The 25,026-nt window shown below is 45.5% G+C and overlaps 1 protein-coding gene across 5 annotated transcripts in view; it reads left to right on the top strand.

Moving 5' to 3' along the window:
- Positions 1 to 23,425, top strand: part of LOC135394719 (transient receptor potential-gamma protein-like) — a 228,440-nt gene extending 205,015 nt beyond the window's left edge. For 2 of the 5 annotated variants that reach the window (XM_064625607.1, XM_064625608.1), the window contains 11 exons: positions 3,161 to 3,505; positions 4,445 to 4,925; positions 5,992 to 6,144; positions 7,149 to 7,288; positions 7,354 to 7,469; positions 8,387 to 8,650; positions 9,564 to 9,774; positions 11,404 to 11,598; positions 15,323 to 15,364; positions 15,474 to 15,657; positions 16,420 to 23,425. In XM_064625607.1, coding sequence (XP_064481677.1) covers positions 3,161 to 3,505; positions 4,445 to 4,925; positions 5,992 to 6,144; positions 7,149 to 7,288; positions 7,354 to 7,469; positions 8,387 to 8,650; positions 9,564 to 9,774; positions 11,404 to 11,598; positions 15,323 to 15,364; positions 15,474 to 15,657; positions 16,420 to 17,255 — 2,967 coding nt within the window. In that variant the 3' untranslated portion in view covers positions 17,256 to 23,425. The remainder of the gene's footprint in view (positions 1 to 3,160; positions 3,506 to 4,444; positions 4,926 to 5,991; positions 6,145 to 7,148; positions 7,289 to 7,353; positions 7,470 to 8,386; positions 8,651 to 9,563; positions 9,775 to 11,403; positions 11,599 to 15,322; positions 15,365 to 15,473; positions 15,658 to 16,419) is intronic. The other 3 variants (XM_064625611.1, XM_064625610.1, XM_064625609.1) reach the window with 3 other exon arrangements.
- The last annotated feature ends 1,601 nt before the right edge of the window (positions 23,426 to 25,026 follow it).

Raw genomic sequence — 25,026 nt, 5'->3', positions numbered from 1 at the left:
TACGTTGCTTAGAGTCCCCCAGCACTAAACAGATATAAACGTCTATCGCGTATGAAGGACCCATCTGCACCTGAGTCCCGCCGGCTCCCCAAAAAGCTATAATTAGATTTTCTCCCACCACCCTGGAGCTACTCATCGAATGGCCAGCCAGCCAGCAATCCATATCCACGGTGTCACTGTACTTAGCAGCCACCGGGACCGGCTTCAAACAACCGCTAATGAATCATGCCTCTGAAATGACGCCGTTCATCTTTTATATCTTCATTTTAGTTTCGTGTTTACTGTCCGGTATAGCCTAGTGACTAATGAGTTTCGCACCTGATGTGGTGACAAAGGATGGCTTTTCGGGCACGTAATTTATACGATATTTCTCTCAATATTTTTGCCTGGTACCACCAAGTAGGAAGATGACGTTCGACTGAAAAATGACTCCTATGTTACGGCCGTGTAATTAGTGCGTGGTCAGAGGAGGATCCGCCGTTTTTTATTGTTCGCGATATCTTGGTCGGTGCGCTGAAAGTCATTTCTTATTAATAGACGAATGAAACGCGAGAGAATGATTTAAAAAGCGATAATGGAAGTCATTATTTATGAGGTCGGAAATGGAAGGGGTTTGCGGTGATCGTTCGGAGATTGGATGCATGATTGCTATGTGTTTAAAGGGCTGTGTGTATGGCTTGCAATGTACTCGTGTCAGGTGACAGTTATTTTGGAACTATATACGATGGATAAAGGCATGGATAAAGGCACGCGTAAGTGCTGCATTTGCTGTGCTTCTGTATTATAGACATATACCTGCTGCAGGCAGGGAATGTACAGGTATCTGCCTCGCAAGTCTGCATTTGTAAGCAAGGATTGTCGCCGCCTGCTACATCTGTGACGCTGTTCTCCAGGAGTCATCATGCAAAATATTTTCGCTCTGCGGTGTATTGTCACTGCGCAATAAAATTTGGGAGGAACGAGAGGAACAGGAAAAACGTAAATTGGGGTATCTTTCGCTCTTAAATAATGAACCATGCAACGGATGAATTACGTTCCTTTTGTGTTGTTGTCAAGGTAACGGAATCTTTTACTCTTTTGAGGAAAAATTTTTTACACTTCAGTGCCCCTTTAAGGGCAAGGAGGAAAACGCGGTTCTCAGTGATGTCCAAGCCGTTTACAAGGACGTCTGCGAAACGTTGGAGGCGCCGTCTTCTTCAGGACCTGTTCAGGGGGAGCCACAGCTGTTACGTACATATCTTTGTAAAGTTTCCCTAGCACCTTTTAAGTAGTTCATAACCGCTTCATAAACACCCTTTTTAATCAACTTCCTTTTTCTACTTCTGTTCTCGTCATCTCCTTAATTTGTGGGGTACTTATATCAATTCGTAGGCATCCATCATTGTCCGTCATCGCTTAATGTATACATAGAAGGTATTTGTTTTTATTCGATAGAATGTTCTTTCATAAAAATTCTATAAGAGCGGCACAGATGCCGCTTTTCCTGATGGACTGAAGGGCCAGGCGGGTACTCTGTGGACGGCAATATGCAAATACTCTGTGACTAATTACCCTGACTTGTCAATTGGTAAACTTTTTAATTGGAGCTTTTGAGGCACGTGCTTGAGTTGAAGAATTGGAGGCGGTCATTATTCAAAGGCCATCCCAGTTATTTAAAATCCTGAGACGTGCACGTAGAGAAGTGGAGGAAGGACAACATCCCTTTCACGTCGGGGGACCAGGTGCTACTGATAAATTTTTGCACTGTTGCATTTTTGATGTCACTTTAAATAATGACTGCCGCCTATTCTTCTCTCTCATATTTGACCGAAGACCTGTGATTAAAATGCTGGTGAATGAATTTCAAGTAATTAGTGATCTAGTAGCTACGTACACTCTTGCACATAATGCCCTCAGGGCCACATAACTCTCTTGGGAGGCGACATCTGCGATGCTGTCATATTTTATTAAAATATATGTACTCGTTAAAAAAGTAAGAACACTCTGTATATCGATCAGAAGGCTGACGGCGACAGACAGTTTTATGCAACGATGTAGAAGACGACGAGACCACTACTTTGTACCGCGTATTCACTATTGAAGCCATGAAACGAGGGAGATAGTACTTAATACAGCACATAATCTTTTATCTGCGATTAGCCGATAGTAGGTACGAATAAATTTTGTATATGTCTGTGAATTAAAAAGCACAAAAGCACGGATGTAATAAGTACCAACGCTGTCTTACAGTTGCCGGTGCTCTGGCGCTTAGAAGCTGAATCAGAACTATGGTTGCATGGTGGTTACAAACTTGGCGTACATGTACCTACCACGGTACACCTACCGCCTACAATCATCTTATTATTTCCGGATTACGAGGTGTTACGTAAAAAACGACGACTTCGATAAGTATGCGGCACGCTTCAGTAAGCTTTTCAGAACTCACCTTTCGGATAGTAACGTCATTCAGTCTTTGATTGATTGATTCACTTTTGTCTGGTGCCTACCAACAGGTAGGGCCTTTAGTACATGGTATCCGGCTTTCCCACGTAAGCAGTAAAACTTTTCTTATAATGCTTCACAACATTTGCACTTGCTATATATTCTGAAACAGTTGCCATTATGCTGCTGGGCTGGAATTGAACTCCACTCCGCATGAGTACTCTATCGGAAAGGATACAGCGCAGTGAACGGGAGTATGAATGCAATACAGATAATGTTCTTCGTTGATGGCGTTGCAGTTACATCAGCACGTTTATGAAGGACACTGTGAGGCCTGGAGCGATAGAACACACGGCTGACCAGACTGAAAAAGGTCTAACAAATATCTGGGCCTGCTCCTTAAACGTGCCAGAATGGTGAAACGTATGAAGATCCATCGAAGAAATTATAGGAAGTACAGTTTGTCTGCTCCAAAGAAACTGCCAAAACAAGATAAAATAGTCGACACATTCAACAGCACTGCCCATCACAGTTGCAGAACGGAGAGCAAATTTTTTAGCGGTATATTCATAGGGTAAATCACGGGATAGGACTGTGTGCCTGTAGGACCACGTGACAGTGACGACGTCACAAAAAAAATTACCACCAACGATGTCCCTATAAACCTACTGCACATAAACGCGTTTTGCCACAATGCGCAAGGATTTGTTTGTTACAAGATCACCTTTTCTGTTTTCAGAGCTGGGAAGCCATCGACCGGGACACGGCAACATTCACCCCTGACATGACGCCCCTGATCCTGGCGGCCCACCGCGACAACTACGAGATCCTCAAGATCCTCCTCGACCGCGGCTACACGTTTCCTGCACCGCACAGTGTCCGCTGTAGCTGCGGGGACTGTGTCCGGTCCCGGTGCGAAGACTCCCTCCGTCATTCGCGTTCGCGCATCAATTCGTACCGTGCTCTTGCCTCTCCATCTCTGATTGCTCTGTCCAGCAAAGATCCCATTCTGACGGCATTCGAGCTCAGTGGCGAACTCAGGAGGTTGGCTTTCCTCGAACATGAATTCAAGAGCGAGTACATGGTGAGGTTCCTTCAGCGTATATACGCGTCAATGGCGCCTAGCAATGGCTATACAGATACACTGACTCACCCACTGAACCATCGGCGTATCTGTCAGCTGCTCGGTTTGTTTGTGGCGTGTTATTGCCGAAAGGTCTGACAGCAGACATGCTGGTGTAGTAGTGCCCCGTGTAGGACTAGCGTTAGGACTGTGGTTAAGACAGGGCTAGGTTGAGTTGGTTATACCGAGACATGTCTGAGAAAGCGATAGAGACAATGACGGACAGAGAAACGGCTGGGTAGGGGAAATCGTGCGTTCTGGACCGGCTTCGTAGGGAACTCTGACGGCATTTGTCTCACAGCGTGTGGGGGAAGACCCGGGGAAAACGCCCAGACAGCGAGCGGGTGCCGGAATTCGAATCCTGCTCACCTCTCGGTCGCGGCGTGGGCGTACGTATTGAACCAACTACCGTGTAACCTTAACTGCAACGTGATTTTCGTCAACTTACGAGATATAGCGGTGTTCCATGAAAGTCGATATAATTCGAAAGCAATTTGAGTATTCAGGGCCTAAGTGTGCAAACGCTTTACGGACGCGTGTTGTGCTGCAGGCGCAGTGCATGGTATACGTCATTCTGCGTTGATATTATTTAGAGATATGCAGATGAATTAGGGTCTTCCCGGAATATCGTCCTACGTGCGAGTTAAGACATCTAGTTTCCAGCTTGGCACTGTTTAACGTTGTGACAGTTCAGTTTCGTCATACGATATGTGTAGCTAACAGATTTACTTTCCTTGTACGGCTTTTTTTTTTTTTTTTTTTTTGAATGGCAGGTTACGTGCTTCCTCCAGTCATTGGCTTCTGGCCGACGTATTTAACGTTCGAACGTTTACTTGGAACGTGATACATTTTTGCACATGACGCGTTTTTATGCCTACTGTCGGTGAACTATTTTCGCAGGAACTACGCCGAAAGTGCCAAGACTTCGCCACAGCCCTCCTGGACCACACAAGGACGTCTTACGAACTGGAGGTGCTCCTTAACTACGATCCCACGGGTCCAGCTTTCGAACATGGAGATCGAATGCACTTGAGTCGACTGAAAATGGCCATCAAGTTCAAACAGAAAAAAGTGAGACGCGTTGCTCTTGATGCCTTCTACGTGACCACGACTGACCTCGATTTTTTTATTTTTTTTACTTTTCAGTTTTGCGCACATCCCAATGTGCAGCAACTCTTAGCGTCCATCTGGTACGAAGGCCTTCCAGGATTTCGTAGGAAAAATATCATATTACAATCTCTGCAGATTTTGAAGATAGGAATGTTGTTCCCCGTATATTCCATAGCGTACGTCGTAGCGCCACATTCCGATTTCGGAAGGACGCTACGAAAGCCCTTCATTAAGTTCATCTGCCATTCCGCTTCCTACGTTACCTTTCTATGTGAGTTTCTCGCCATTTTTAGGTAGTATGCATGCGAACAAAGTACAGTCAACCCTGGACTTATGAACCCTCGATTTACGAACCCCGTTCTTTCAGCGAGGGAACCTCGTGGGACAAGACATCTCTGTTTTTTTTTTGTTTTTTTTAACCTGCTTTTATGAACCCTTGATTTCCAAACTGAACGCATTAGTGGGGGAACGAACGTGGAATACCCGAACGCTTCCAGCTTGATATGTAAATGTGTGTGTGTGTGGGGGGGGGGGGGGGTGTGATATGCTTATTGAGAAAGAGAATGAAGAAAGGAAAGCTTAGTCAGGCACAGGCCGACTTGCTATGTAAAAGAGTTATTTTCCATCTTCCAAAGGTAAAGAAAACACCACGTGTCCACGATGGTCAGGGGTAGAGTAGCAATATACCTGGAAGGGGACCTCCCCACCAGAAGTTCGAAGGACAGGAACAGGTAGATTGCTGCCCTTCTGAACATGTGAACTTTGGAAAGAGTACATCGGGAGGAGCAGAGTTAGAGTGATCAGCGGAGGATAAGCAAGATATCTGCCAGAACAAAAACTCCACTTCAGCAATTCTGTTGTCTTGGAAGCTATATTTATTGCAAAGTCAAACCTGCGCAAGCACCATAACGACGGTGGTAGCTGCTGTGCTGCACTTGGTGCTGCAAGGTGTCACTGACTAAGCTGCGTGGAATCACGTCTAGGCTACAATGCATTACACTCAACATAAGACCACAGAAAGCAGACGAGAGGGAGGAATGGGAATGGAAATTCAAGCGCTAAGGTTAGCGTTTATCCTGAGAAAGATGGTCAGTGTACTTTCTAAAAAATAAACGTTGCGTCTACCCAGTTCCCTCAAGCTGTCTTTTTATCATGATTCCATTTTCCATTCCTTACGGTCATTCAGAAACATCGAATCCATCGTTTTGTGCGCAACTTCACATGATTTTTGATTGTTCATACGTCGAAGGTTGACTGTAATATGGTGAAGTGAGTAGAGTTGTGTCATGTTTCGTTAATCTTTGTTTCCTCATGTTGCGTGATACGTTTGCTTACAGTTCTTTTGATGCTGGCGTCTCAGAGGATAGAGACTGTAGTGGTTGAATGGTTTGGAAGCGAAGAGATGAAGATGAAAGTTCGAAGTGATATTACGACCAAACGTGGAGCAGCCCCTAGTATAGTTGAGTGGATGATCTTAGCCTGGGTGTCAGGTACGTTCTAATACTGCGGTGCAGGTTAATACTGCGTTCCACAGGGGGCGCCCTACTACGTATCCTATACGTATCGGCGATAGCGTGCCAGGCGAACGCAGTGCACCGTGGACAGGTCCTGGTCGCATGTCATTGCAAACGTCGGCATACCCGTGACAATAAAATGACCAATGGCTAAACCGTTGGTAAGCGACGCGATTGCTGTGTCTGTGCAACTTGTTCCGACCATGGTAATAGCTGCAAAAATAATCCAAAGGCCGGGAGACGACATAACTGGACAAAAAAGTAGAGAAACTCCGACTTAACAGAACAAAATAACAAGGTTTACTCAGACGTCTCATCTCTCATTCTGTTTGGAACTGATGATGTCCGTCGCATGACGGACGAAACGTCTGAGTAAACCTCGTTATTTTGTTATGTTAAGTCGGAGTTTCTCTACTTTTTTGTCCATGGTAATAGCGTTATTGATCCCGTGCAGTAAAACACTAGGAAACAGAGGACTGGTACTGCTATGCACAACCTTTGACGTGTGATCAGGACAAGGCGGTGCTTTTGCCTTAGAGTGTATTCACCTACGTCACATTGTGACGTGGCATGCTCGTAAGCTCCTCCCACTGGAGGTCACTTTTCGTGCGAGCCGCATTGAAAGATGACGAACATCATGCGCTATTTTCCAATGCGGCAACCATAGTTTTCGTAAAAGAAAACGTGAGGACAACAATGACGACGTGCCTCCGGGATAAAGGAAGCGAATGGCCGCGACCGGATTTCAAAACACCATTCTAGGCTTAGTTTTCGAGCAAACGCTGGATAATCACGGTAGCTGCGCCGAAAAAGTGAAAACCATCACTATGGCAGCCAAACGTGTTCGTTTGGCGTCATGTGAATACACCCTATAAGCGACCGCTTCAGGGTAGCTACAAGAATTGCGTGTGTTGGGCGACCCTGTGCTGCGCTCAACTTTTGGTATGCTCGCACGTATTCATTGCACACGTCTCTTGCAGGCTTAATATGGAGTGAAATGAAACAACTTTGGGATCTCGGTTTAGGAGAATACGTTAGCGACATGTGGAACATAATAGACTTTATAACAAATTCTTTGTACGTGGCGACAGTAGCACTTCGAGTCATAGCGTACTTACAGGTAAGAGATACAACGTCTCGTGACGTGCGAGAAAAGCCGAGGCTAACTTTTCTTGCGTGCAATAGGTTCAAAAAGAAATTGCTCAGAACACTGGAACTGCGTACCTTCCGAGAGAAAAATGGGATGCATGGGATCCTATCCTCATAGCAGAAGGGCTTTTTGCAACGGCCAACATCTTCAGGTACGTGCTAGCACAGTGCATAGCCTGTCGCCGTATCATTAGAATTCGTATATAAACTCAGTTAATGCGGAAAGCTGAACGAGTTGGTATATACTCAAAGCGATACAGCACAACGAGGACAACCCAGGCAGCACAATGTACTGAAAGTCGTTTGCAATGCGGGTGGACGGGTAGGTGGAAGGCCTTGAAGAGACCCGTGAAAGTAAAGAGCATTGATAAGACACATATCGTCCACCCTCATTGCACTCGACTTTCAGTGCATTGTGCTGCCTGGGAAGAAGGATCAGACAATCAGACAGGATCGGCACAGTTCCTGTGCTTGTCCTTCTTGTCCTTGTTGTTGCGCTGTATCGTTTTGAATTCGTGTATCTCCGGTTTCCCGTAGAACCGTATAAAGTATCAGTTATGATAGCAATATTTGCAGCATTACTTGCATTGCAGGGACACCAATGAAACAAGAAGGAATGACATGGACATGTAAAAAGTAAAATGAAGTGAAATTTGTCTAAAACTAGCAAAAAAACAAAAAAAACAATCTGGTTTCACGTTATCACGTGCAGTCTCCGGATTCCCCCCAAGCAGCACAATGTACCGAAAGTCGAGTGCAATAGGGGTGGACGGGTAGGTGGAAGGCCTTGAACACACTCTTGAAACTAAAGAACATTGATAAGACACATACCGTCCACCCCTATTGTACTCGACTTTCAGTACATTTTGCTGCTTGGGTCATTTTATGCCTGCATTACTAGAACCAAGAACTCCGGCCTGCGAGCTAGTGGGCTGTGGTATCTCCAAATAAATAAAATAAACCCAGTAGTCCCTTCCCCTCGTTGACGCTGTTTCTAGTGTTTTTACATACCACCTGCGTAATATAGAGAACAGCATCAAAAATGCGAGTAATGATTATTGCTTTCCAGCTCCCTGAAACTTGTGTACATCTTCTCGGTGAATCCTCACCTTGGACCCCTGCAAATCTCTCTGGGCCGCATGGTGATCGACATCGTCAAGTTCTTTTTCGTGTACACGCTGGTGCTATTTGCCTTCGCCTGCGGCATAAACCAGCTCCTGTGGTACTACGCGGACAACGAACGCCAGATGTGCCACAAGCTCAACAAAGAGGCCGGCACCTCGGCATACAGGAGCGACCACAGCGTCTGCTTCACATGGCGGCGATTCGCCAAGTAATTATACATATTCTATCACATTGAGAAATACTGTCGAATAATAAAAACCCCGAACGTTACCTCATTTGCATAAAGTATTCGTGCGAACTGAACAACTGAGGCATTTTCAACAACTTCTTGGGCCTGTTGTTAGCGGTGCATGTTTCTCAAAACGTCAAAGAAACAAGGAATTTTACTGTTTGGGACACGGTTGTTTAAAATGCACAGCCTGTGGCCCAGCAGTCCCCCTATCGGCGACGTCGCGCACGAAGGAACTGTACCAATATGGTCTCCGAGGGGAGGCCACGCACCGCCACTTGTCGGGAGGGAGAACCATCGCATTGCATCGCATACTCGGCGTCGTCTGCTAGCGAGAGCAGTAAAGTGCGGCCTCCCCTCGGGGAAGGTATTGGTGTAGTTCCTTCGTGCGCGACGTCGCCGATAGGGGATCGCTCCGCCACGTGCTGGAGATTTTAGACAACCGTGCCCCAAACAGTACATGGATTGTACCAATAGGGTGCTCTAGGAAGTCACTGTCGCCCTAGGGGAATTCAGAATTGACAACGGCAGCAGCTATACATGCATGACGACGGGAAGAAGTATTTTACTGCAGGGACTACGAAACCAACCTACGCGTGGCTTCCGTAATCGTACTGACATTCTACAATTATCACTCAATGGTGGTGGTGGTGATGGTAACAGCTTGCCGTTGTTGGCCTTACATCGTCACGACTGTAGCTAAAAAATACAAATTCGGACTAGATTTACACGTGACTGTAGCTGAAGACATGATCACTCAGATACTATAGTGCTAATGGGGCAGTCACACATGAAAGACAGTTCATTCGACTCAGTCATCAGGTACTCAAAAAACATGAAAGAGTACGCCATAAACTGATTTTCTTTTCCCTTCATCTTTGTCACATTGCAGTCTATTCGAGTCGTCCCAGACGTTGTTCTGGGCGAGCTTCGGCCTCATCGACTTGGACAACTTCGAACTTTCGGGGATCCAAAGCTACACTCGCTTCTGGGGACTGCTGATGTTTGGCTCCTATTGCGTCATCAACGTGGTCGTGCTTCTCAACCTGCTCATCGCCATGATGAACCACTCCTACCAGATGATATCGGTAGGCCCGTTTTCAGTACGTGTTGCCCTTCTATGTATTTCCCACTGCATGGCATCCTTCCTTCTCGTGTATCTGATATAAATACAGTGTAATCCAGAAGAGGTTAATCAGAAATTTTATCTGAAATAATGATGCACGCTGATTTACCTCCGATCGTCCATAACGAACAATTCCTAATGCAAAGTATTACTACGAAGAAAGGTGCAGTCAATAAAAACGAGGAAATAGGTAAACGTGGCGACCAGTGATTAATTGATTGAAGTGACTGAGTGATTAATTGGTGCACCCTGGTGCGACGTTTACACCATGCCTTAGTGCCCGACTTTTGTACGCTGCTGACGTCGAGTAATTCAATGTAACTGCGGGTAAAAATGGAACGAAGGAGGTTAATGTTCATCAAAATGAGTCAAAATATTACTCAGAAGTACTGTTATTGTTATATGTAGATGAATTACGCTGTATTTATCGTATACGTCTCTAAACGTCTGCTGTAACGCCTTCAAAAGCCTTACAACAGCTCCGGAGGTCTTCAATGAGACTCTTGCCACTTGCACAGGGTAAGCCGAGGTGTGATGTGATCCTTCTGCTAAATGTCGTTATTCCTTCCGCAACTGTCTGGCATGGCATCCTGACGTGCATCCTCCTGTTTCTTTCGTGATACATGTCTCTACTTAACTTAATGAATAATATGAAAAGTCCTTGGCGCACTGCACGAGTGAGGCATGCACAGAGTGAGCTGAAGCTGTTCCTTCTCATAACGGAATTGTGCATGTATTTTCAACATCCCAGCACCTATCTTGTCCATCTATCCGCCCTTTGCACATGCCACCGGTAATATTCCCAATATTGCTTGATCAGTACGGGTAACCTGAAGTTGCTTCACACTATATTTCGAAATTCTTTTGAGGCACCCACTCTTCTCTCTTGCGAGGTATCTGGAGGGAAATAAAAGAATGCGCGTGGAAGCTCGCAACTGATGAAACTAATCTGTGGATAGTTGCACAAAAATAAGCACAGCCCGTATCTTTTGTTGTTAATATCGATGCTATATTTAGATTTATAATCGACAGCTCAAACATTTACGGCAGCTCAAAACTACTACTTTCCAAACGTTTGATACACGATATGTCGACGAAGATAATATCGTGCAAAGAGACATAACGGTATAGCCTTTTTTAGTTTGGAGCGTGTGTGTACTGCTCGCAACACCGTTGTCTGAAATCTCCTGACTCCTGCCTGTGGCGGAGCGGTCCCTTATCGGTGGTGTCGCGCTCGAAGGAACTATACCAATACCGACTCCGAGGGGAGGCTGCGCTCAGTCGTCACCTGTCGGGAGAGGTAACCATGAGATACCCGGGCATCGTCTGCTAGCAAGAGAGTGAGAGAGAGGGATAGCGGCCTCCCCTAGGAGACTGTATTGTATAGTTCCTTCGTTTGCGACACCGCCGATAGGGCACCGCTCAACCACAGGCCGCAGATTTCAGACAACGGTGTCGCGAGCAGTACCATTCCAACATCCATACGCACCCGTTATCTCTCGTAATAGGCTAGAGGGTTGTTCAGTTTATTCGGCCCTTCCAAATTCCTGCCTGTCAGTGTCACGTCTGTTAAGGTACGAAAGGTGAGACCGTTGTCCCGTTCCAGGAACATGCCGATGTGGAATGGAAGTTTGCCCGATGCAAGCTGTGGATGAGCTACTTCGAAGACGGCGGAACGGTACCTCCGCCTTTCAACGTAATACCGACGCCCAAGAGTATTGTCTACTTAGCTAGGTGGTGTTACCGCAAGGTTTGCGGCAACTCCAGGACGGCCAAGAAGGAGCATCTCAGGACGATTCGGGTTCGTGGCTCACCTTCGTTGACTGCCGTGTCGGAGTGTTGGAGTGTTGCATAAGAAATGCAGTAACTCGTGGAGGATGACCAGTACTTCGAGTTTAACTACGTAATTGATATCACTTTTTACATACACACTGTCGTAAGGCTTACGTGGGGAGCAGTCTTATCATTCATAGCACGCATCCTGTTATCACTGTAGCTTCGTTGGTGTTGTATCCGTGGGCCAGAAAGAAACACAGTCAGTCCCGAATCCTTTTAGACGCGGAAACGTCTATATGTTCGGTTTGGCGCATGATGCAACGGAATTCTGCCGAATTTCATGACGCGATAACTTGTTGAGTAATAAACCGATAGCAACCAACCGGCTAAATCCAGATAGGTTACACGTGTAAGATTCTAGCTAACAAGGTCATTGCGGCGGCTGACCCCAAGCAGCAAAATGTACTGAAAGTCGAGTGCAATAGGGGTGGACGGGTAGGTTGAAGGCCTTGAACAGACTCCTGAAACTAAAGAACATTGATAAGACACATACCGCCCACCCCTATTGCACTCGACTTTCAGTACATTGTGCTGCTTGGGACGCAGTCTCTGGGTGTGGCGGGCGCGTGCGAGAGAGACGGAATTATAGGGGTACGCGTACGGCGTACCTTGCGGGCAGTCTATCTCGCGAACGCTTGAAGCTAGGACGCCGATCGAGGTGTCGTAGGAAAGAGCTTGAGATGTGCTACCTGGACCTTAAGCGGTATTGGCTTCAACAACAACAATAACCAGAATTTTATAAATTTGCAAGTTTGAAATATCAAATTTTTTCCAGAATGTCGGCCTATATGAAACCGCAATACTATCAGAATAGAAAGAAACTGCAATCAAAAGAGTGGATGGCTCGAGAGGAACCCAAAAAAGCCCCCAAAGTCCAGCACCGAGCGATCGAGAGAGCTATGAAAGGCCCAAGAAAATTATCGGAAGAGGCAAATTCAACTGCCGGCGCGCACAGCGAGCCCTTACTCTCTTTAATAAATGAGTAAAGACTTGCATTTCTTTCACTAAAATCCTGCAAAGGAGCACAGGAGTCGGAGATCGTGACATTTTCCTGTAAAACACTACGGCTCGGACCAGCGGCATGGCCCGAGCAGGTTAAGGCGTCCCGCTTGTTGGTGGTACCCAAGGTCGTGCTGAAGACTGGAAGGTGATGGGTTCGGATCCTACCACCGGCTGTGCTGTCTGAGGTTTTCCCTGGGTTTTCCGGAGACTTTCCAGACGAATGACGGCACAGTTCCTCGTGGAGTCGGCCCAGGACGCATACTGATCCCCCTGTCCCCCACTCCTTCCTGGTGTCCTCTCTCCGTCTGTCCACATCTTGTACGCCGCTCATAGCCACAGTTGCTTCGCGGCGCTAACACGGAATTTAAAAAAAATACGGCTCGGACACGACTGAGCGCGGCCCATTTTTATTTATTTTTAATGACCAGGGACAACATATGCATGGACGGCATGTAGAATGGACACGTGAACTCGCAAGCCTTCGTAGAACGTCCTTCTCCTTTTCTTCTCTGTCCAAAGGCAGTAGGATTACGGGGGGATAGACCCACCTAGCCCAACGTAATAGGATTTCTTCACAACAATATCCGCTACAATAACATCGGCAATGCACATTTATTCTTCCAGACGTATTTTTGAAGCTCCGATGCGAAGCAGTAGGCCGCGAAGCCCTCGCCATTTATACTTTCGAACACAAAGTAAACACTTAATTTCGCAAAAGAGGGGTGTGAGTTCATCGTTCCTCTCATTGTTCTGATAACAAGGTTACGATTGAGGCCTTCGAATTCAACCAGCTGTGCTCAGGCCATCAAGCTCAGTTGTCTCGCGACGTAAACACCCAATTATTATTATTCAGGCCATCAAGCCCTTTGATATAGAGCACCCGTTCGTCGCACAAATACACAACGTGGATGACTCCAGCAATGATTTTGACGTACCTGGAATATGCAAATTTGTGGGGCAGACCATTGCTGAGACTAGTTAGGAAGGATCGGTCAACTGGAAGGGTGAGGAAGCTTGACGACCGCTTGGCAACTGTTGTAATATCCACGTTTCATATGTGGAAATATCTATTTGCACTCCGTCCTCGACTTTTCGACTTTCTCGAACTGAACAATTTCCACAGCTGCCTAGCTGTTATTTGGTGTCCATTCGCCGTGGTACGACGAGTGCGCTGCCAGTCAGGTCGGTGGTTGGTCCTATAGGGCTCCTATACGTGCTTGACACGTCAGTCAGCTCCGAACAAAAGTAAGACTATTCGTGTCCGCAGTAACGCAAATTGGCGGCAGCTCCACCGAATATGTTCCAATATTTCACCTGCGTTGATACCCTTGACGCAACTGTTCGCAAAGCAAAAGATGGGACGATGCCTCAAGTCTCTTTGAAAGTAGTAGATCTCGTCAAAGTACGTAGATGTCTAAGTCAAGGGATGACGCTGGTAACCTACCTTTGTCATTCACACGCTTGGGAGTTATTACGGTTTATGCCCAAGCAACCGGGAACTATTCAGAGTTGTGGCGACCCATCGCTTTGGTCGATAATGACTACAAACTTGTCACACTGAGCCTCACACAGGGATGGTCGACAAGGTTCCCGGTATTATCTAAGGTTTCCATTAGGAAGGATCGGTAAAGAGTTCCTGTCAAACGTAGATGATTCATTTCGTGGTAAATGCGAAACTGATCAAACCTTGATTGCTTGAAGTGATCTCGACTTTCATCATGCACAGCAACTGAGAGCTAAAATACAGGGTGTTTCTTTTTATGCGTTACAAAATTTTTATGAAAATACTAGCAGAGCAAAATAGATGCCGTTTTTGCAGTTGAGATCTACGGCCAGGCTGACATCCCCTCGAGGAAAGTATGCAGCTACAAGATGACTAATTACCTAAAATTCATTAATTAACTTTTTAATTAGGGGATTTCGGGCAAAAGCGGGAGAGCAAAATGAGAGACCATCCTAGTTGAAAGTCATTCCATGTTTAAAAAATCCTGAAACACGTACCTGCGTTAAGATATCCATCCCCGAATTTTGATACGCAAATGAGCCGAAACTGAAAAATTGATCCAGAGAAGAGCATCACCTTCGCCGACGGAGGCTTATCTAGGTTGGAAAGCGGGTTATCTGGCCCGCAGGTCGGCACCTACTCCAATCTTGTCCATCGCTCCATATCACATAGCCCTCTGACGTGAAATGAGGGCTCTAGCCCCTGCATTCCAGGTCGCCTCGGTTTCGGTTTCGGCTCATTTGCATATCAAAATTCGGGGATGGATATCTTAACGCAGGTGCGTGTTTCAGGATGTTTTTAAACGTGGAATGGCTTCCAACTAGGATGGTCTATCATTCTGATCTCCCGCTTGCGCCCGAAATCCCCGTATTAAAGAGTTCATTATTGATTTTAGGTAATTAGTCATCTTGTAGTTGCATACGTTCTTCGAGGGGATGTCGGTGTGGCCGCCGAACTGAACTGCAAAAACGGCATCTATTTTGGTCTGCTAGTTTTTTAACAAAAATTCTGCAACGGGTAAACAATAAACACCCTGTATAGTAGTGTACGGTGGCACATAATAGTCTCAACGTTTTCTCACACATATTACACACGTCCGCATGACTTTAGTCTTGTTCGCACACTACATATCCATCGATGACCACTCAACTGTTGTCTTATCGACATCATTTTCTGGTTGCAGAAAAAAGCACGGCAAGCCAGCGAACGAGACATGAAGTATCAAGTAAGGCGTGGTGCTCAGCTTATCTTGTTTCTTGTGGATGTCGTACTGTATGTGCGTTTTGTGTTAGTATACGGTGGGTGTGCATTGTTTGAGGTAGCGTTGCTTCCAGACGATCATGCGAAACCTCGTGCGCCGTTACGTAACCAGTGAGCAGCGCAAGGCGGACAACCAGGGGGTGACAGAAGATGACGTCAACGAAATCAAGCAGGAGATCTCATCTTTCCGCTACGAGCTGTTGGAAGTTCTCAAGAACAGTGGTTTTAACACAACAACTGCGAGCGGACAGAGTCAAGGTGATCATGATATTATCTTATTGGATGCTTGCATGGACGTCTCGCACGGTTAATTTACTGCGTGTTCAGCACAAGTGGTGAAGATCTAGCGGACATTTCGAACTCTTGCCGTCGCACATGAACGGCAAGAGAGTTCCAAAGAGTCGCTAAATTTTCACAGCATGGGCCGACAGTTTCCTGTTGAGAAGGAATCCAAGACTGGGGGTGTTGGGTGACATGGCTGTTGTTGACACTTTGGTTATGGGTTTGCACTGTGAGGGAATGCACGGCACTTTTCTGTTGCATTAATACAAATTTACTTGTGAGCAACGTCACATGCCTTGAGAGGTTTTTCTGTTGCCTGGACAGAGGTCTGGACTGGCTGTCTTGTCTGTGTACTCCAGACAATCCAGGGACGGATCTAGTCACGATGTTTGCGTTAGTCTCACTATGCCATGTTCCGTCATTGCGATGCATGGAAATGGTTCTCTGGAGTCTCACTCCTATGCTAAGTTTAATCACGTTTGAGTTACTATGGGCTGCGTGCATGTCGTAGTCACGCTTACGACTGAATGTCAGCTTTCTGTACCAAATGTATCCACATGAATGGTATGGTGCGGCTCTTGCAGCGCATGTTTACCATGATACAGCATGGCGTCTTCTACGGTAGTCGTAGAGTCAAGTAGCCCTACATAATGGAATGTTGGAGAGGGAATGTTCTGGTCGCGTTCGCACGCAGTCTTTGTCGTCTGGGAGACATAGCTAAGGCTTGGGTTTTTGTAGGCATAGGAGGCAAGAAAGGACGCCAACGCGAGCGTCGCCTCATGAAGGGCTTCAACATCGGCCTGGTTGAGGGGTCGGTGCCCAGCCCTCCAGAGATCAACATAGAAGACGTGACGTCACGGAAGTCACCCGTCTCTCGGTTGGCCCGCCTGGCGCGTCTCACCAGCAAAAAAAGCAAACAGAAACGCGGCAGATGGGGTAACCTTGTGGAGGCCACGCGAAGCGCCCGCGCGGCCTTTACGCGTAGCCGCAGTGAAGAGACCATGAGTTCCACATCGAGCGAATCTTCAGTCAACGGTGTTGACCCAAAGAAGGACTCAACTTCAGAGACTTCGCTATCTATACGCGGACGCTTTTCGCGCAAGTTCGGTACCCTCACCTTCAGTAGGTCCAGAATCAAGCTCGCCTTTGGCGACCACGAGATTCGGCAAGTTTCGTCGGAGAAGCGAAAAGCACACCGTACTGTGAGCGCCCCGCCGTCTTCCGTGCTTCCCCGTGCGGCCATCGGCGACCGCCAGAACGCTTCGTGCAACGTTCTGGCGGCCGACTGCAAGCTGTCCCCCATTCCAAGCTGTGCCAGTTCGAAAGTGCCCACACCCCGGAACTCCATCAACGGCACTCTCGAAGGGGAGGCTCCGACGAATGCGGAGCAGCCTGAGGAGAATGATGGCGAAGTAGAGGAGAAGGAGAGTGCGGTGTTGCCCACACTTGTGGTCGACGAGCCGGACGTCCTGAAAGATGACGAGGACTCGCCGGCGAACGGCTCTATTCCGTTCCTTGCTAGGGTGTATGGCATCGAACCTGTGAACAAGCCCATGAACATGGGTTGGATTTGACCTTCACTGGAGAAGGTGCTGTTGGATGCCTGTGTTTGTCTGCGCGTGTCTTTGCCGACGACTCTTTGTGAAGGAAACCTGTTGTGCGTGTGATGAGTGTGCTTGTTTTGTCTTACAGGCAAGGTCTTGCAAGCGATGCTCGTTTGGTATACTTTGTGGTTTTAATTGTCGCTGGGCGATACGGGTGAAATGTGTGAATAGTAGACGCGTGCTCGTTTTCTTATGAGCCTAGGAACAACAACAATAACAAAATTTTGAATGATGAGGTCAAGGGGTGTTTCCCCGGTTAGGAGGAGGGACACCATCCCAGTGCATGTGTGGTAATATGGTTTGACGAGCTTGCATGGCACGCGCGTGAAGGTATCAGGGCAACCGCTTAGATCATATAGGAACGCCAGGTGTTCCTTACTAGTTGCTAGTGCTTTGCGGGTGTCGACCATAACACGTCCCTATCAAATGCCAACAGTGAGTGAAACGAAGTCCACATAGGTGCTGAATTAGCATGCAGCAGTGAACACACAGTCAGATTTGGAAGCTATCCGGCCGTACACCGTAAAGCCAAAGCTTGCCACTGTAGAAACTGGGGCTGGTGGGCCTTGATGTAGATGAATGGTGGAAAAATATTGAGATGCGTGACGGTGATATGATTGCTCTTTCGAGCTGTATACCGATGTGTCGGCGTTGGAAAGGGTATTCTTAATATGAGGGGCATTCATATGCATTATAAGTAAGGTTCCGGGTTTTCGGAGTTTTCGGAATTTATTGTTTCCCGTGATTTCGGAGTTTTTCGTCGCTTATTTTTGAAAGTGAGTTGATATCAGACATTCGGAGAAAAAAAAATGACCCTACGAAATGACCTACGAATGACCCCAAAATTCCCTCATGTCGAGTAGAGTCGCTGTCCAGTGGTTCCAATGTTGAACTGCATCTAGGCAAAGATGGCGTTAACCCAAATTACACGGGTGCCTCCCCGGAGATCCCCTCTTCCTTGTCGCCGGGGCTAGCCCGCGACACGAGGCAGTCTCGACACAAAAGGAAACTAACCTCGTCAAGCAGTCATCAGGGCATTTTTTTTTTTTTTTTTTTGAGCTCTCGGTTACTGGAACACTCAAAAGCACAATTATTCGTGTAAATCCAAATACCTTTAAGTTCTGCCGACGTAGGTTTTCGAATTTTTTTCGCATGAATCCAGAGACCCGGAACCTTAATGATAGGACTTGTGTATGTCGTATGGTACTTGCGAGGTGCACATGATCACGGATGGTGAAAAATAAGTGAAGCCTGTGCTTCACTGTGTGCTTTCAATGAGTTGGCGATTGCAAAAAGTGTTCTGAGTGTTTAATGCTGTACGCATTCGAAATTTTTGGTTGTTGCACATTCTTTCTAGTAGCTAACACACACGCTGTATTATTTCAAGTAGCGTTGCCTACCCCCCAATTTTCAACCGCTTTGTTCATACTGTCGCAGCTGAATATTCGCTGAAAATGACGGCATGGCGACAGTAAACACTGTTCTACAGCTGGAGGGATCAAGTATAGATCAATTATAGCGCTCTTATGCGTTGGACATAGATGCTGGAATATTTGCTCAAACACCCTATAGGCTCATATGTTTAAGAACCGCCTTTGTTATGAAGCGTCACACAGCATTACCCGCGCAAGAGAGAGAATGCTTTGCGGGTCACCAGAATTCGAGCAGAAATTGGAACGCGGCCCATATATTAACCATGTTTCACCAATATTCACCATGGCATCGCATGGAAGATCTTTGACGTAAGTTTTTGAGCACGCAGTAACCGCCGGGTTGAGCTTCTGTGTATCTGGTTCACTTCCACAGCATCAAAGTTTTCGCGCTTTCTTTTTGTTTCGCTTCTCATTTATTTCTTTTAGTTTTTTTGTTCGCCTTTTGTTTTTGTGGCAGGTCACAGAAATTTGACCAGTGAGACACATCGACTTTATTTTTTTCTCAATCAATCAATCAATCACTCAATCAATCGATGTTCCACACGCGAGATTTGATTGAGTTAAAGTGCCACTACGGATCGAATCTCTTATCTTCAGGATCATGCCGAATCTATTTTCATCGGTGTCCACGTGTCTCACACTGTATTCTCCCAAAATATTGTTTCTTTATCTGACGTCCAAGCATCATGAAATTAATTTCTGGTATGAAGAAGTATGACGTCATTGTGCGTGCAGCCAATCACCGGTTTGGCAACGTTTTTCCTTCTCCTCCCCACAGCAGCTGGCAGTTTTCCAACATGGGGCGGAGACCGAAAAGGTGCGCGCGCTGTTGCTAGGAGACAGACCCCCAGAGCTCGCAGTAATTTTTGCCTTTTTTTTTCTTTAGAAAATTAAGCTTCATGTTCGCTGACAGCAATACGAAGTAAAGTAGACCTATTTTTTTTGTCCGTAGAGGCACTTTAACGCTACCGCGGGAATATTTATCATACGATATAAATATATAAATACTGGTAGAAAGGATATTGAATCCGTATACTTGTGAGCTTTGAATTAGTGCCAATACCTGTGCCATAGCGCGGAAAAAGCGCGATGGAATTTTACAAGTGTACTTCGGAGTGTTTCATAATTACGTTCTTATTAGGTGGTAGGTTTATTATCTCTTCCACGGAGGATAAATGCGCTCGGTTTAACCTCAGAGCGCCCTCCACATAGCACAAACGATACAAACGTCTGAATCAAAAGTCACGATGGTGAAGCGTAAAAAAAAAAAAAGAAAGAAAAAGGAGAGAGGGCGCGAGTTATTCTTTTAAAAGCCACACCGGGTGATTAGTTTTATTTATTGTCATATTACGAATGGCACATAACGCAATCTTCCCGTCGTAATCGTTCCAAGTTTACTCTGTGGTCCTAAATTAACGGTATGCGTGTGCTTCGTTATTTGCTGTAATTCCATTGCAGCTGTAATTAAGTGGAAGCCCTGTAACTGTAACGTGAGAGTAACTCTCTCGAATAAGTCACTGAAATTATTTCTGTTGATATCGCGATTTCAGTTCAATATTATTGCTGCGGTAAGAAAAGGGCATGCTGCCGGACTTCTCTTTTAAATTGCTTTTGAACCTTTACCGGTTGCAGAACTTATTTTGAAAAATTGTGAAAAAAATAAAAAATATGATGCATAAGCTTTGCTGAAGAAAAATAATCCAGCTACTGCACCGGTAGCTCTAATAGAATTTGCAGAATATTTTGCAGAATTATTGTGGGACCTGTTCAGACATGCGTGAAGGATAGAGCTTACAGCGACCAGTGCTAACTTCAGTTCATTTAATCCTGCAACCTGCCCTTTTCTTAATTAAACCACCACATAATACATCGTGTAACATCCCGGTGTGGATTACATTGTGGAAGGAATAACTTCTTCCTCCTCTCCTTTCAGAGCTTCACGTGTCGTGGTGCGAGTGCTTAGGAATATGGTAGCGTCGTTTCCAATGTAGAGTTCTTTGGTAATCCTCAATACACGTACGCGAAGCGAATACATCTATGTGGTCCACATATCTTTATGCGCAGGAAAGTATTACATTACCAGTTGGACATGCTTTTAACGAAGCACCTTTCTATCTCCTGGAAACCTCGACAAAGCTAATAGTATTTCTCAACGTAAAGTTTTCTAGTGTTATTTAACATTGAACATGACTTACATAGATTTAAAAGAATCTTAGAGTATGACATTAAAATAAATAGATCATTGTTTTAACCTTCCAAGGAATGTTTAACGGCTCTACCATGAGCAGGCGTTGTTTCGTTAATACACTTCCACTCGTGTAGGACAACCAAACGTAACAGGAGAACCCACTATTATGACAAAAAACATCGATTTGTTCCAAAGTATCAGTCTGCTACGTCATCAACGCACATCAGAATTCACATGTTACGCGTAGCATAACACTGTACAACTTTGACAAGGTTATTTCATCCCTAGCGTTCTCCATTTTGAACACACTCTCTCGGTAACATCAGCATGAAAGAACTCTTTCAACATCAGCATGTTCTTGGATATAATGATCATGATAGTTTTTTTTTTAAAGGGGGAGTGCGAAAGAGGTGAGGAAACATTTTGGAATGTGTTGTGTTCACACGTGATGTCAACGAACAAAGTAGATCCCGTTGGGGCTGAACTGCAAACGCGAGTGCTGGCCAATAGCTGTCTTTTATTCAGTCACGTGTTCAGTTTGTGTTATTTCCATGGTAGCGAGGCTTGCTTTTGTTCTGTGAACGTGCGCGCAAGCATCTGAAACAGTACAATCACCTGCTGCTATATAACATAGACAAGTTGATGTGCATTGAAGAACGTTTCTTCACAACCGCCACCTGGCGTGAATAAATTTTGAAATTTTCGCCTGTGCGGAATGGCGCGTTGGCATTCGTATGTTGGCGTACGACTGCGGTGCAGTGTGCTGATGTCACACTAAGAATCGATGTGACACGCGAAAAATATGTAACGTAATGTAAGTTTCGTCGTCTCCGCTGCATACACAGGATGGATTTATCCACGTCTGCATTTTGTACAGAATGAAGTTTCTGCAAAGTTATAATAATAATGAACACAGTAATTATCGTAATTTTTACTTCGCGTTTTAATTCGCGAGTCACGTGTGATCGTGGCGTCGCTAACTATCCCCTGATGTAAACCTTGGAATTAAAAGGGTAATCAAAGGGTAATTAATCATTTGTACCATTGTATTGTAGTAGTGTACCGTATTATTTTTGTGCACTGCAACGGTTCAAGCAGGCTTCCAACCCGTCCCCGAACGGTTGCCAACCGGACCGGTTATTACTGCGATCTCAAGTGTATGATTTGATAGCGCGAGAGAAGCTAAATTAATGTAATAGGAAACAGCGAAGAAAGCGTATGCGGTTTACACGCACAGTATTTAAAAAAAAAAGTGTGTTCTTTCTTAGTTTTTTTTTTATTGGAAGTTGTTAGCTTGTTGGCACGTCTTACGTGATATCCAATCCACGCCACATACCTTCAATCAGTTTTGTAATAAAAATTAATATTGTTACAGCAATTAAATGTCAAATGTAATAATGTAATTACTTGGGGAAGCACGCTTCACATGCCAAAACTAATGTATGCCAACACGTCTCTAACGCCCCGTTCCGTTGCAGGACCGCCCGACGTTACGGTTGCCGGCAGTATTTAATGCTACCTGCTAACCTCCTACTGATATATCCTTTATGACGTAATTACCGCAAATACTGTAATCACATTCACCTCCGCAAAACAGTACCCCTAAATTCGTAGCCACCCCCCAAACGTATGCCAGAAGCACATTGATTCTGTATGATACTGTGAATGACGCTAAAACCATTCTAGCCGGTTTCCTGCAATGTTTACGTGTTATGTACAGCTCGTGCATTGAACAGGTTGGTTAGCTTTCGCACTACCAACCAGGTGGCATCCTTGTAGGGCAAACTCATGTACGCTGAAACTCCGTTGCTTGGTTAGTGTGCTAGTGCCTGTAACAAAATGTACAGTATAATAATGTAACCATATTTATTTTGCTGTTCGTCAAAGACGTAAGGTGCCAAACTGTCGACAGTCCAAAGATCTTTGGCCGAGAACTGTTTCAGTGACATGGCGTCCTAATACTACGTGGCAGCTTGCGCTTGAATGTAGCATTCATGTAAATGCTCTCACAGTCTATAGCTTTTTCGCATGAGGAAGATTATGTACAGGGAGATATGTCCTTTGAGGGTGATACAAATGACAAACATAATTGAAGGTGGACAAAGTGATTGTCATTCCTATGTAGATTTTCAAATGAAAGTCATGTTTGTATAGTGTAACGAAGGGATTCTGTAATATATTCCCAAATTTGGAGCTGATATTGACATGATCGTTTGAAGGCTGTGGAGGTACCGTGGTACGGGTCACACGTGCTATGGTCAGCTTTCGTGCGCGTGATCTGAACATGTTTCTATTTCTTCCTGAAATTAGTAAAAGTAACTAGCGTATAAGTAGATGACACGTCACAATGTTATATGTTCAAACGCTGCAATGGGTATACGATGATGAAACAATGGAAGCGACGTAGGGTAGCTGTTCGACCACGAGAAGAATTCTTTTGTACTCAGTGTAGATTAAAGTAGTAAAAACGTCTGAGCGTTAGCAGCTATTACGAGGTAAGAGGACAATAAACGTTTGAAAACATAGTCCGCTAAGCGTGTGAGTTGTGCTGTAAAACCCCCCGTAGTGCCTTATAGTTCCGCTATCGCGCACTGGGGACGTGGTGGGCGATCACATCAATGTAAACGGTAAGTGCTGTATCAGTTCGTCTCTGCGCTGGGGAGAGGGTAAAGTTTGGAGAAACCACGTGACCAAGTGTCTGTCCAATCAGACGGCAGCGATTATGGGGCATTGGTCGGCCGCCACTGGTCCACAGATTAAACCACACGCGCTTCACCTTGAAATGTTGTCCCCTTATTTGGGAGCGATTGACCAATGAGGTGGCTACACGGGCAATAGGGGAGAGAGAGAAACTGGGGAGCTGCGCAGACAGCTGGCTTACTTGCGTAGCGTACTGACACAGCTCCGACCCGAAGTAAAGTTTTGAGAGCGCTGTTACGTGTTCTCTTACGATGCTCAGAGTCACGGTGGTAAGCATTTTGATCCAAGTTTGCGGGCAATAACGAACCTCTGTATACAATAAGGGGATAAGTCAACTTATCTCCTCCTTTACTATTTTTGCTGCAATGGCATCTAAATACCAGTATGTAGCTGCTCAGGAAAATTCAGGGCGGTGTTGCAATTTATTCAACCGTTGCAAGAGAGCAAGAGACGTGAAATGCATGTGTGTCAAAAGAACGGACAGCTATACGATGCCCCTTTTCTGCACACCCGTACAGCTCGTGTGGCTTAATGCGTGTTGCGGTGTGGACACGAATCAGGGCTTCCATTTAAGAGACATGCTCTTCCTAGCTGACATGGTAACGGCTAGTGGCTCTGTAATCGAGAAAATGTGTGCATTCACGCGAACCTTTCATGTTATGATGGTCGTTTGTGCACTGTTTTCTAGAGCGCTCATTCAGAGGCACAATAAGCTCGACCGTGGTTGCTCCACTACACACAAGTGATTTGATCCCACATATTATAGCATCCCCATTGTTGAGCCATCAAGTAATGACTCGTGAAAAAATGAATAAGAAAAGAAAAATCAGCGCTAAAATTCTGTACACACGGTGTTATATTGAGATTATTTTGGTGTTATTTTGTTTATTTTTTGTTGCTTTTTTTTTCTTTCCTTTTTTGCGGTACAGCAGATGCATATACTGTACGTACGTATATGATGCCAGTTCTTATTCGTTGGCGTTACTCAACAAAAAGAAAACAAAACAGCCGTAATCGCCTTGCCAAATGTTGATATGAAGTTTTCTCGATTCGAGGTATTGCATACAGAGGTTCAATTATTTGAAAGTGAATTTTATAGCTCGTGCTTGGCCGTCACCGTGGAGTTTCTCTTTGTTGTTCTGCAAAGCATCAACGTCACTGATAAGTGACTGGTTGTCGGTTACGTCTTATCATATCCTAAAACGTCCTCAATCAGTTTATCTAGGTGGCACAGCCTTGTGACGTCCGCCAGCGCGCGGTAACTCGTGCTTAACCCACCTTAAGTCGTCCCAAAGCCTACACCAATCGTCGACATTACCATTCGTTTTTCTGATGAGCTACGCCGTTCTGCTGGATGATACTTTGCACATTGCGTCTACACATAACTTATAGACGAGTACAACTCTGACCCCAAATTCAG

The sequence above is a fragment of the Ornithodoros turicata genome, chromosome 5 (genome assembly GCF_037126465.1).
Source record: "Ornithodoros turicata isolate Travis chromosome 5, ASM3712646v1, whole genome shotgun sequence".
In the NCBI taxonomy this organism is placed as follows: Eukaryota; Metazoa; Arthropoda; class Arachnida; order Ixodida; family Argasidae; genus Ornithodoros; species Ornithodoros turicata.
Note: the sequence above shows the minus strand (reverse complement) of the source record. Positions and strands in the feature narration are given on the sequence as shown.